Source organism: Carya illinoinensis, chromosome 5 (genome assembly GCF_018687715.1).
Source record: "Carya illinoinensis cultivar Pawnee chromosome 5, C.illinoinensisPawnee_v1, whole genome shotgun sequence".
In the NCBI taxonomy this organism is placed as follows: Eukaryota; Viridiplantae; Streptophyta; class Magnoliopsida; order Fagales; family Juglandaceae; genus Carya; species Carya illinoinensis.
The window spans coordinates 9596763-9609157 of NC_056756.1; the positions used below are offsets into that span (position 1 = coordinate 9596763).

General features: G+C 39.1%; 1 protein-coding gene and 1 pseudogene across 1 annotated transcript; one reads left to right on the forward strand and one right to left on the reverse strand.

Moving 5' to 3' along the window:
- Positions 1-877: 877 nt before the first annotated feature.
- Positions 878-2230, reverse strand: LOC122310063 (annotated as a pseudogene).
- Positions 2231-11040: 8810 nt separating this feature from the next.
- LOC122309359 lies at positions 11041-11988 on the forward strand. The gene has a single exon (XM_043122833.1). The coding sequence runs from the start codon at positions 11221-11223 to the stop codon at positions 11737-11739; it is 519 nt and encodes a 172-aa protein (XP_042978767.1). The 5' UTR covers positions 11041-11220; the 3' UTR covers positions 11740-11988.
- The last annotated feature ends 407 nt before the right edge of the window (positions 11989-12395 follow it).

The window sequence follows — 12395 nt, forward strand, 5'->3', positions numbered from 1 at the left end:
AGTTGGTGACCAAAAAATAACAGCTGCTTTCGACTCATAAGAGCATATTAGCAACAGGACAAACTCAATAATTTTAAATGCAGCATGCATGTGCCACACCAACCAGCAGTCGGAACATTTTGAATCAGAGGACACCTCATCAAACGGTACGTAGATTGAAGAAAAAGCCTACCAAATGGGCTTTCCAATCGACTTCTTTTAACAGGGCGCAAGCACAAACTCCTAGCACTTCATATTGCATTGATTCTGGGAAGAAGTCTGGATGATAAGGATCGGAGAAGAGGGGGAAGCCGACCATGGGTTGAACAAAAGATGAGGTGCTACACTTCGTGTTTCTTTTCGTTAACAAGATTGCGAGAATCTTTATCTATCCATGATCATGAAAAGCCAAACCGGTTGGCAGCGTCTGCTTCAAAAAGCATCATAGCTTAATACAAGTAGCAAAACCTGAAACTTTGTTTTTCTTTAAAGAAAATAATTTAATAAAGGCAAAAGCGACTCAATGGCCCCAAGTCTGAAGAAATGAGTCCCATAGATCTCTCTATACTGCAGTTTACAAAAAGTCCAGAGACAGAAAAAGGCACTTCAAATAATTAAATAATACCTGATACTTAGCACCCAACAAACCCAAGAAACCTCACTTCCTGGGCTTAAAGAATAAAGAATTATGCTTCAATATGTAACGTCTCAAATGTCCTACTCGGACAAAAAAAGAAACTACTCTCATTTATGCCTTCGTTAAACGGGTGATGTGCGGCACATAAGATATGCTAATGTGAAAAAGTTAGCAGAAAGAAAAACGATGGCATTGCTTTTCACCATTCACAGTTAAAGAAACAAGAAGCAAAGACCAAATGTTACTATCATTCATACTCGGTTAAGCGGCTGATGTGCGGTATGGATGATCTGGAAGGTCGGAACTCGTGGAGAACCTAATCCATCTCTGTTTTGGTGCATTTGAGGCAAGGCTGCATAACAAGCCCCATCACCCCAGCCAACAAGCTGACAATCATGACCTTGAAAGAAGCAAGTGTTAAAACCACAAAAATTAATAGGGTTGGAGGAATACACATCAATCTTGCTCCAGCTGTACCGACAAGTAATCTTATAAGGCCAGTAAGTGGATACTTCATCCTCAGTTTCACAAATGCTACAAACTCCATAATCATCCCAAAACAGTACAAGAAGTTCTCAGCAGCTACAATCTCTTCGAAGCTCAACCACGAGACTAAAATTACACCGGATGCAGAGAACCAGATTCCAGTGAGTGGGGTTCCATAACGAGATCTCTTGCCAAAGAGAGAACGAAGAATCTCATGCTCAGCCATCTCAGAAGTTGAAAGGAGTCACTGCTCATCTCAGGCACAAACATCCCCATGTTTGACAGGCAGAAGCTGCTTGGAGTCTTGGACCCAACTACTCAATCATACACCTCCCAGAATTTGCTCAATATCTGAGAAAACCCATCAGATCATAGCTCACGATCAAGAAGAATGGTTCCGGTGCCAATTAGAAGAGGGAAGAAGTATCCAAAAACAACCAATAGAACAGCATGAGAGCCTTCGAAAGGGTTTTACTCAGATTGTCCACCTCTCCAACAAGAGTACTAATTAAGTCCCAGTAGTTCAGACTCCAGAAGAGGGTATTCATTTACAAACCCAAACACACCCCCCCCGGGCCCGTGTCCACACTCATTCCCCAAATCAACCGCAACCCAACTGAAAGGCTTCAAATTCGGAGCTGCGACAGTTCACATAAAAAAGAAAGGAAGAAGTGAAAACACTCCGAGCAGTATGGCAACCCAACCAACAATGGTTAAACCCCTATAGTTCATGTAAGTGAGAACCACTGTCAAAACCAGGACTGCTATTACCCTAGCAAAACCACCTTTTAAAGCTGAGATTGCCGATTTTGGATAGTCCAGAAACAGAACTGGGTATAATGCATTATCAGTAACCCACTAAGCCATTTTATCCAACCTAGTTGAAAACCCCAATCATGACCCTAAGCTGATGCAACCCAAACAACATATCCACCATTCGCAGGGAGCATAGTGCCCATCTCTGCAGTTATCAAGGCTTCCGGAATGCTCCATATAAATGGGGGAAAAAAAAAATCCCAAAAGATCTAAAAGCGGACCGCCTGCCTTGACGCTGTCTTCAACACCAAAAGGGCCATAGACGTCATAGAAGATTAGGAAAACAAGAGGTATAATCGAAACCTTTTGAAATTATCCAACTTGGGAGATGATCCTTAACCCAAATCCACATACTCGGCGGTATTATTCTCCATCCTAGAAGTTTGTTAGCTTAATGAATTTTTCTATTTACGCATAACTTCAAATAATTAGAAGCCTCTTGACGACAATGTGCAAAAAGGATTATACGTTACAATTATCATTTACACTGCTGCTACTTTATATACACAGAAATAGAGCAACCTTTCCAATAGAAAACTAAAGAATATTCCAGCCTTTCTATCTATACAGCTGTGAAATGTAACAACCTCTAAAATTACGTAAGGATACATAACAGATTATCTATAATGAGGACATTGTGGTAAATGTACCGTGACATTATTACAAGAACTAATCTTATTTGATGATCCATGTTGCTGCATATCAGAGACGTTGATGTGCATACTTTCTGCTGCATTTACTTGATCGAGATCCTTGCAAGAGCTGGTACCATGTTGCTCTAATACCCCCCCCCCCCCACAAGATGGAGAATAGATATTAACTATTCCCATCTTGGAAAGGTGTAAGTAAAGCAAGTAAGAAGGCAAGGACTTAGTGAACATATCGGCAAGCTGAGAAGAGGTATGAACATGTGCAGTTCGAATAGCCCCTTCTTGGATTTTATCTCGGATGAGGTGACAGTCCACCTCAATATGTTTTATCCTCTCGTGGAAGACAGGGTTTCCTGCAATGTGTAAGGCAGCTTGGTTGTCACAGAAGAGCTCAGCAAGTTGAGGATGAGGAATGTAAAGGTCATGAAGTAGATGTCTCAGCCAAGTAAATTCAGTAGTAATCGATGCCATGCTGCGGTATTCTGCTTCAGCAGAAGATCTGGAGACAACTTGTTGTTTCTTTGATCTCCAGGAGATGAGAGAGTGGCCCAAGAAAATGCAGAAACCAGTTACTGACTTACGAGTGTCCAGGCATGAAGCCCAATCTGAATCACAGTAACCTATAAGGTTGATGGGGGAGGTGGAAGAGAGAAGGATGCCCTGGCCAGGTGCATTTTTAAGGTATCTCAAAACTCGTTGGGCAGCAGCAAGATGAGAGGAAGTGGCTGAGTCCATGAATTGGCTGAGTACTTGAATGGGATAACTAATATCTGGTCTAGTTAAGGTGAGGTAGAGTAATCTACCAATGAGCTGTCTATATGGAGTAGGATCGAGTAGTGGAGTGCCGGATGTTTTGGATAATTTATGATTTTGATCCATGGGAAGTGTCAATGGTTTGGAGGCTAAGTGAGCTGAATCAGCAAGAAGATCCAAAGTGTATTTACGTTGGCAAAGATGGATACCAACTTGAGAACGGGCAACCTCAATGTCAAGAAAATACCTTAAAGTACCAAGGTCTTTGATTTTGAAATGAGTGTTCAAAAAATCCTTTAAAACTGAAATGGATTGAACAGAATTGGTGGCAACTACTATATCATCAACATAAAATAGTAGTGCTGTAAAACTTGTATCAGTAATGCAAGTGAAGAGGCTATAATCAGCCTTAGATTGAGTAAAACCAAATTGAATCAAGGCAGTGAAAAATTTGTCATACCATTGGCGAGAAGTTTGCATTAAACCATATAAGCTTTTGAGCAATTTACAGACCTGGCCAGGTTGAGCTTTGTTGTAGCCAGGTGGTGTCTTCATATAGATGTCTTCATGTAATTCTCCATTTAGGAAAGCATTGTTAACATTGAACTGGTACAAATGCCAGCCTTTAATGGCTGCTAAAGCAAGAATTGTTCTGATGGTAACCATCTTTACCACAGGTGAAAAAGTTTCATGATAGTCCACTCCGGGTTGCTATGTAAAACCTTTAGCAACCAATCTCGCTTTCTTCCTCTCAATGGTACCATTAGAATGGTACTTGGTTTTGTAGACAAATTTGCAATCAATGGGAGTTTTGTGAGGTGGTAAGTCTGTAAGGATCCAGGTTTGGTTAAAACTTTAAGGCTTCAAGTTCTGTTTCCATTGCCTTTCGCTAGTCACTGTCTTTAGTAGCTTGTTTGTAAGTGAGAGGATCAGTGTCTGATGAGATGGTAGTGGAAAATAAAGCATAAGCAGGTGACAATTTGTGGTAAGAGATGGAAGATGATAAGGGAAAGGGGATACCTGAAGGAGCTGATGCCATGTTGCCTGATTGGGAGGAAGAGATACAAGTTGCTTGTTGACAGTGGAAATCTTGTAGATATTTGGGAGTCCGACGGATTCTAGTGGATTTGCGAAGAGGAAGGGATGAGGAAGAATCTGTTTGTGGTGTAGGAATGTTTATGGGAAGAGGGGCAATGTCTGAAATAGGTTGTAAGTCTAATGTTGTGTGTGTCGGTGAAGAGATATCAGGAGGTGATATGGCAGAAGGAGAAGGACAATCTGGTGGTGTTAAGGGGTCAGGTAAGGAGGAAGAATGTATAGGTGAGGAAGATGGTGGAGAAGGAAAAGCATGTGTTTGCATAAGATTGTTTGGAAAAGGAGGGGAGTCAGAGTGGGAAGGATTGTTTAAAAAAAGAGCTGGAAGGGAAGGTTGAAGAGGTTGGCAGGGAAAAGAATTAAGAGTAGAAAAGGTAAGAGGTGAGATCTGATCTGAGTGATGAAAGGGGAACACATGCTCATGGAAGGTGACGTCTCTAGAGATGAAAATGGTTTTTGTATGAAGGTCTAAAAGCTTATATCCTTTAACCCTAAAGGGATAACCAAGAAATACGCAATATCGACCACGAGGTTCCAATTTCTGGCGGTTGTGGGATAGGGTGGAAGCAAAACAAAGGCAGCTGAAGATGCGCATGTGAGAATATGTGGGAGGTTGTTGAAAGAGGAGTTCAAAAGGTGTTCTATTGGAAAGAAGAGGAGTTGGGACACGGTTAAGAATGTAGACTGCTGTGAGTACACAGTCAGTCCAGTATGGTTTGGGAAGATTGGATTGAAGTTGGAGGGATCGAGCTATATTCAAGAGATGTTGGTGTTTGAGTTCGCCTATGCCATTTTGTTGTGGGATTTCCACACAAGTGCATTGATGTATAATGCCCTTCTTGTTATAGAATTCTCTCATTTGAAACTCAAGTCCATTGTTACTGCGAATTGTTTGAATTTTAGTATGGAATTGGTTCTCAACCAGATTATAAAAAGCTTCCAGACAAGATCTGGTATCAGATTTAGCTTTAAGCAAATACAACCAGGTGGTACGTGAGTAGTCATCAATGATGGTTAAAAAATATCTTGTGCCATCATAAGCTACCACTGAGTTGGGTCCCCATATGTCACAGTGGATAAGTTCAAATATTTTCTTGCTTTTATGAGAACTTAATGGAAAAGGCAATCTTCGATGTTTTGCAAGAGGGCAAATAAGACAAGGATTATCATCAGAAATGGTAGAAATATGATTGTGAATTGAAGGATCTTGAATTAGATGTAATTTGGAAAAGGGAGTGTGACCCATACGACAATGCCAAATATCAGAGACAAAGTTAACAGGTTTGACAGTAGCTAAAACCGAAGAATTGGTATGTAATGAAAGAGGCAAATGATCATGGAGGGCTGTAGGAGGCACTGGTGCAGCAAGTAAATGATAGAGTCCTCCTTGTATCTCACCCATGCCAATCGTTGTCCATGACATAAGGTCCTGAATGAAACAAAAGTGTGAAAGAAATAAAAAACAGCAAGGAAATGAGAGGGTTAGCTGTTTGACAAAAAGTAAGCTAAATTGAAAAGAGGGGACGCATAACACATTGTGTAAAGTTAATGTGTTAGAAATGGAAACTGTGCCAATGTGTGTGACAGGTGCAGTGTGACCGTTGGGAAGCTTAACAATAAACGAAACCTTAGAAGTGATGGAGGAGAAATGGGAGGTGCTGCAGATCATGTAACTAGTAGCACCTGTGTCAATTATCCAAGGTGTGTGTGTGTGTGATTTCGGGAAATGCAAGAACTAAGGCAAGAAAAACTATCATTCATCGTGGAAGAATGTGTGCAATCTGCTTGAACTGTGTTCATTGAAAGATTGGCAAGGGAGACATCCTTTGACTACAAGAGAGATAACAGTTGGTTGTATTGATCCTTTGTGAAAGTCATTGGGGTATCTGAGGTTGGGTCTAGGTCGAGGGAAGTCAGATTTGCAGAGGGGGAAGAAAAGGTGGGATGTTTGGTTTTATTATGGAGTTTGTGGCCAATGGGATAACCATGAAGCTTATAGCATTTTTCTGCTATATGTCCGGTCATGTGGCAATGGGAGTAAGTAGGGGGTTGAGCATTTCCAGCCTTGAAACAAATATCAAGGGTATGTCCTTGAATTTTGCAGTGGGTACAAAATGGTCTATCACGTTTGGGTGATTGGATGAATCTTGAAAAAGGTTTGTAGGAATTGTTGGGATATTTGACAGCAAGAGCCATTGTATCTAGTGAGGGGAGGGCAGAAAGCATGAGGTGCTGCATTTCTTGTTGCTGGATCATAGAGAAAATTTTATTGAGAGGAGGCAGGGGATCGAGAAGCATGATTTGGTCTCGGGTAATTTGAAAAGAATCATTTAGACCCATAAGGAATTGAATAACACAATCCCTTTGGTATCTGTCAATTAACACAGCTAATTTTCCACAAGTGCAATCAGGTGCAGGGTCATAAATGGTAAGTTCATCCCATAGGATTTTAAGTTTCCCAAAATAAACACTAACAGAATTTGAATCTTGTTGCAAACCTGTTAGGGCCTTCTTAAGTTGGAAAATCCGATGACCATTTTGTTGAGTAAAACGTTCTTTGAACTCACCCCAAATCTGAGCAGCATTATCAACTAAAACAATGCTGGATTTCAAGAAAGAATTGATGGAATTATGTATCCATGAAACAACAAGGTCATTGCACCTTTCCCATACATCGAGAAGTGGACTAACAAGATCAATAGGTTTGGTCAAGGTTCCATTGATGAAACCTATTTTGTTCTTGGCTCGAAGAGCTCGGCACATAGCTCTTGACCAAGTAGTGTAGTTTTCACCAGTGAGAAGGTTTGTAACCAATGGCAAGGAAGGATTATCACCATGGTCAGGACGATATGGGTTGGTAACGCTATTGAAATCAAGGAGTTGTTTATTGATAGGAGTCTCATCGTCAGAAGGCATAGTGGAAAGGTTTCTCAGTTGCAGGCTCTTGATACCATGTGAGAATAATGATTCAAACTTGCTAACGAGAGAGAAACCAGAAAATGTGCAAAAAGGATTATGCGTTACAATTATCATTTACACTGCTGCTAGTTTATATACACAGAAATATAACAACCTTTCTAACAAAAAACTAAAGAATATTCCAACCTTTCTATTTGTACAGCTGTGAAATGTAACAACCTCTAAAATTACATAAGGATACATAACAGATCATCTATAATAAGGACATTGTGGTAAATGTACTGTGACATTAGTACAAGAACTAATCTTATTTGATGATCCATGTTGCTGCATATCAGAGACGTTGATGTGCATACTTTCTGCTGCATTTACTTGATCGAGATCCTTGCAAGAGCTGGTACCATGTTGCTCTAATATATACAAAAAGACTTGAAAAAAGAAAACAAGAACGAGAACGAGAACGAGAAAAGAGAACAACTTGGCAAATCTTTACAATGAGACGAAGGATGAAGCAATCACGCTGCATGACTTTATCGATGAATCCTGAAGGTAACTAGCAAGTGATGGGAGCTTCCGTATACCAGAAAACAAAAGGCGTAGCAGAGATAATGATAACAGTGAAACTTACGGATATATTACCTCTTGTAAGTAATTAATAGTCCCAGATTCAGACAAACCCATGAGGCTATAGCGGTCGATTTGATTCAATTGTAATGCATTAAAAGAAGAAGAAGATAATAGGAGCATATAAATAATAAAAATACATGAGCGAGTGTTGGGAAAAGCTACAGCGGTTGAGGTAGCGACGTGTCCCGACATTGACAGCGGTGGCTGGATCAGCGGCGTCATATTAGAATTTAGGAATATTTTAGTAAAAGAAAAAAACTCATAAAAGATTTTAGCATCGCTTACCCTTTCTAGTAGGATAATGATACATTTAACCTTTTTTTTTTTTTATTGATGTTTTATTATTTAATTATTTTGTATTATTATTTAAATTTAGATTAAAAATTTTAAAATATGACATTTTTATATAATCTAAAAATAAATAAATTCAATTAACCAACATAATCATATATATATTAATTCAAAATAAATTAAATTTTATAAAAATTAATCCAATTAATATACATGATTATATTAATTGATTGAATTTTTTTTTCTAGATTATACAAGAAAGTTATATTCTGAAATTTTTAATTTAAATTCAAATAGTAAAAGGAAAAAAAAATAATTAGGTAGTAAAAAAATAATAAAAGATATATAACGGTATGTTTACCCTTTTGGTATGGTGCCGCTATTCAGTTCTTCAATTTAAAACATTTTTAGAAAATAAGTACATTATCGACATATTTGAAAATTGAGGAGGCAAATTGAAGAGGCAAATTGAAGTGGCAACCTAGCATTTTTTTTTTTTTCTAAGTATATTGCTTTCTTTCGTAAGACGATTGTGAATAAGAGGAAGATGAGTTGAGTTTTAATTCCTTCTTACTTTAATTAATAATTAATAAAAATGTAATAATTAGAAAATATAAAAAATATATATATACATACTTACAAATGAATTGACCATAATTTAAATGATACATCTGGGAGAGTAATAACTATTGGAGAGATTTTTGCCAAAGACCCGAGGCTCATGAAGATTGGTTCGGACCAGGCATCGGGTAAGTCCACCTCACTCCAATAAGCCCGAGAAGCTTGGCCCAAGCTCGCGAAGCCTCTTAACGATCCGAGAAGAACCCGCAACTCATGTAAGTTGGGCATGCTTGTCCGGGTCAAGATGAGACATTACACAAAGAGTGCGAGAAACCAAATCAGAGAAAAGGGAAATAAGCATGCCAAAGAAAAGGGACTGGACTCCAAGGCGGCATGAGGGGGATCACGCCGCATTAATGAAGATCACTATACTATCAAGCTATATTAATGCCTGAATCCAAAGGACCACGCTGCATTAAAAGCGATATGGCAGAAGGAGCTTTGGGAGGGACCTTACCTTCCCTCAGGTCGCAAGGTATGCCATTTGGCCCCCGGGACTATATATATAAAGTTCCTCGACCTTTAGGTAAAGGAATCGGCTTATTCCTCTAATATGTTCTTCCTCATACTAAGCACTTCACTTATAAAAACTCCTACTTGTTGATATAAAGAGAGTCATCGCTGACTTAGGCATCAGAGATTTTCCAAGACATCCCAGGGCTACCTTTTTCAACTCTATTTTTGTTTTTACAGATCCAAGAAACTGAAGAGCCAGACTGCTGAGAGCCCCTTAGGAGTACGAAACACGTTGTTAACAATAACCATAATTTAAATGATACGTTTGGGAGAGTATAATTTAAATGATAAGCATAATATTTTTTTTTATGAACCCGAATTTATAAAACTTACCACCTAAAATTACTTTAGGCGTTGGTTTTTTGAAAAAAATGCTGACAACAACTTAATTCCTATTGTTATCTAAAAAAACTTTTCTAATAACCCAAAAGCTATAACAAGAAAAAAGAAAGGAGAAAAACTTCCATGATCGGTCTACTATTCCTCAAACAATAGCTTACCAATAAAGTTGTGCCAGCTAACTCTTTTATTTCACATTTTATATGCCTGCCTATAGCTGATAATGTTGTGAAAGTTACCGTCCCTCCCGTGCAAAAAATCACATTCCCATCTCTCTCTGCCACCGAAGTCCACCCTCCACCTCTCTTATTGACGACAGAGCTCCTATCCCAGAAACAACATTGGTCTTTGTGAAGCATCCAATGTGACCCCGCCCTCCCGTAACTCTTCCCCTACCCCTCTTCCACCTCGAAATACCTTACGGCTCTATCCTCCACCTCTCTTGTTGACAACATAAGCCATCTCTCATAACCATGATGGCTAACACCCTTGAGATGATTAGGTATGGACCAACCACATTGTGGTGTTCGAAGCTCAGCCACCCTATGGTGGTTGTGCCATTTTTAAAAAAATAATAATAAATGGTGACAAAGCTCCAAGAAATTCGTGGAGCCTATATAAATAGTGCAAATTCTATTTGGCCATGATAGAATATACATCAGTCCATATTTGTAGAAAATTTTATATATTATTGTACAAATCAATGCAAATTACCCTAATTATTTTTAGATAAGAGTTGCAAGTATGAGAGAAAAATAAGTTCAAGAGTCATTCAGTAAAAGCAAGAAGTGAATGTTTCTCGATATAAAAATCAAACCATAATGACCGATGTTGTGGTGGGCGAAGGTTGTAATGGGCAATGGAACAAATAAGAGAGAAATAGCTTTATGGGGACGACGTAAATTGTAGAGTGTGATAGCGTTGTTTAGTTATGGCGACGACAAACCTAGTTTGATGCGGTGGTGGTCTGGGTTTCCAATGTGAAGATAAAGATAATCATTTATCTTCTCAAATTTAGAGTAGTCTAATAAAATAAAATCAAATTATTGTGCTTAGTGTAAAACTTCATACATAACATATTATGATTGGGAGCTGTTAAACACCAACATCAGCCGGACCACCAAAAGACGAACTGAAAAGAAACTGGAAACACACTCCAGGTGGTAGACACATAGTAGCTAAGTAAGTCACGCGCTCAATTCTACCGCTACAAAGAAGACAAGTGTCGTCTCCATATTGCACCCCAGTAATCACATTTACCACGCGCTTAAAAAGGCGTGGACCCACGCACCACACAACCCATTCCCTCTCCCTCCCGCTTCCAAAACTCTCTTCTAAACCCGGAAAACACACACACAGCCGTGGGTTCAAAACTCACACTCCTATCCGTCGGCTCTGTCTCTATCTCAAAATCTCTTCGAAATTCGTATCTAAATCGAAACCGAAAACGACGAGAAAAAAAAAAAAAGAATACTCATTGAGATATAAACCATGGAAACGCCTACAATCAAGCACCCAAATCCGAACCAAACGGCAAAAGTACTTGATTTTCCTTTGAAATCCCACACCAACTCACACTCTCATTCTCCAACCTTTCTCCAGCACAACGGCTTCAACTCCACCGAGCTCCCAATCTCCGACATAGAGATGATAGCCATACAGTCCGTGGAGTACACGAGTCTCAAGGACCTGTTGCCGCTGTCGAGCTTGTCACCGACACACAATTCGAGCTGGTACGACGAGATCCCGATCAAGAATCCGCTGGTCAAGCACGCGGCTCTGGCTTATCTCCAGCCCATGTCGACGCCTCGAGAGGCCGGGGACAAGGGCTTCTTCGGGAGGCTCAGGGAGCAATATTGCTCTTGCGAGGGCGGTTGCTTATGGTGGCTCGGTTATGTCGTTTCGATAATTAAGGAAGCGTTTCGAGAGAGAAGAGATATTCTGTACTATGCTGAGGATGAAGGGGAAGAAGATGAGGATGATGATGACGATGATGAGAAGGTTGACTGAGATAGAAAAACAGAGTGCAGAGATGCTTTTTTGCAACCATGGAGGTTTGACCGGTGGATAGGAATTTCTTCAATTTGTGAATAGATTTTCTTTCTCAACAATAAAATAATTAATATTTTTGTATAACTTCTCTTATACCCTTTGGGCGGTTGATTTTTGTATGTAAATACAGGATTATTGATTGTGTTCAAACAATTAAAATATATAGAACTCTATGTATTCGTGGCGTAGAGTTGAATTTTTTTGCTATATTATATGGCCCTTTTATCAATTTTTTTTATCATATGATTGTCGTTGCTCTAAAGTTTGTTCAGCTGCTAACACATGGAATGATTTTTTTTCCTTTTTTTAATATTGAAAGAAGAATAAGATAAGAACAAAATCAGTTTGTTTTTTTGGACAATAAAGAAAGCTGTATCATGAGTCATTCATGATCAAGAATGAATTTTTGCAAGTTGAAGGGTTGTTAACGATTGCAAAGTCAATTTGATAGGACGGCATCAATGATTATAATCCGCTATCCATAACATTTTTCCTACCGGTTGTGATAAGAACTTGAGGAAGCATTACTGTTCTCTTTTCAATTAATATCATCCAAAGCATAAACTAGGATTCCATCTTAATTGGTATCAAAGTGTCGTGGGATTTATCACATA

What these genes read in the sequence shown, in the direction of transcription:
- LOC122309359 (XM_043122833.1), top strand. Translation starts at nt 11,221, where the DNA reads ATGGAAACGCCTACAATCAAGCACCCAAATCCGAACCAAACGGCAAAA.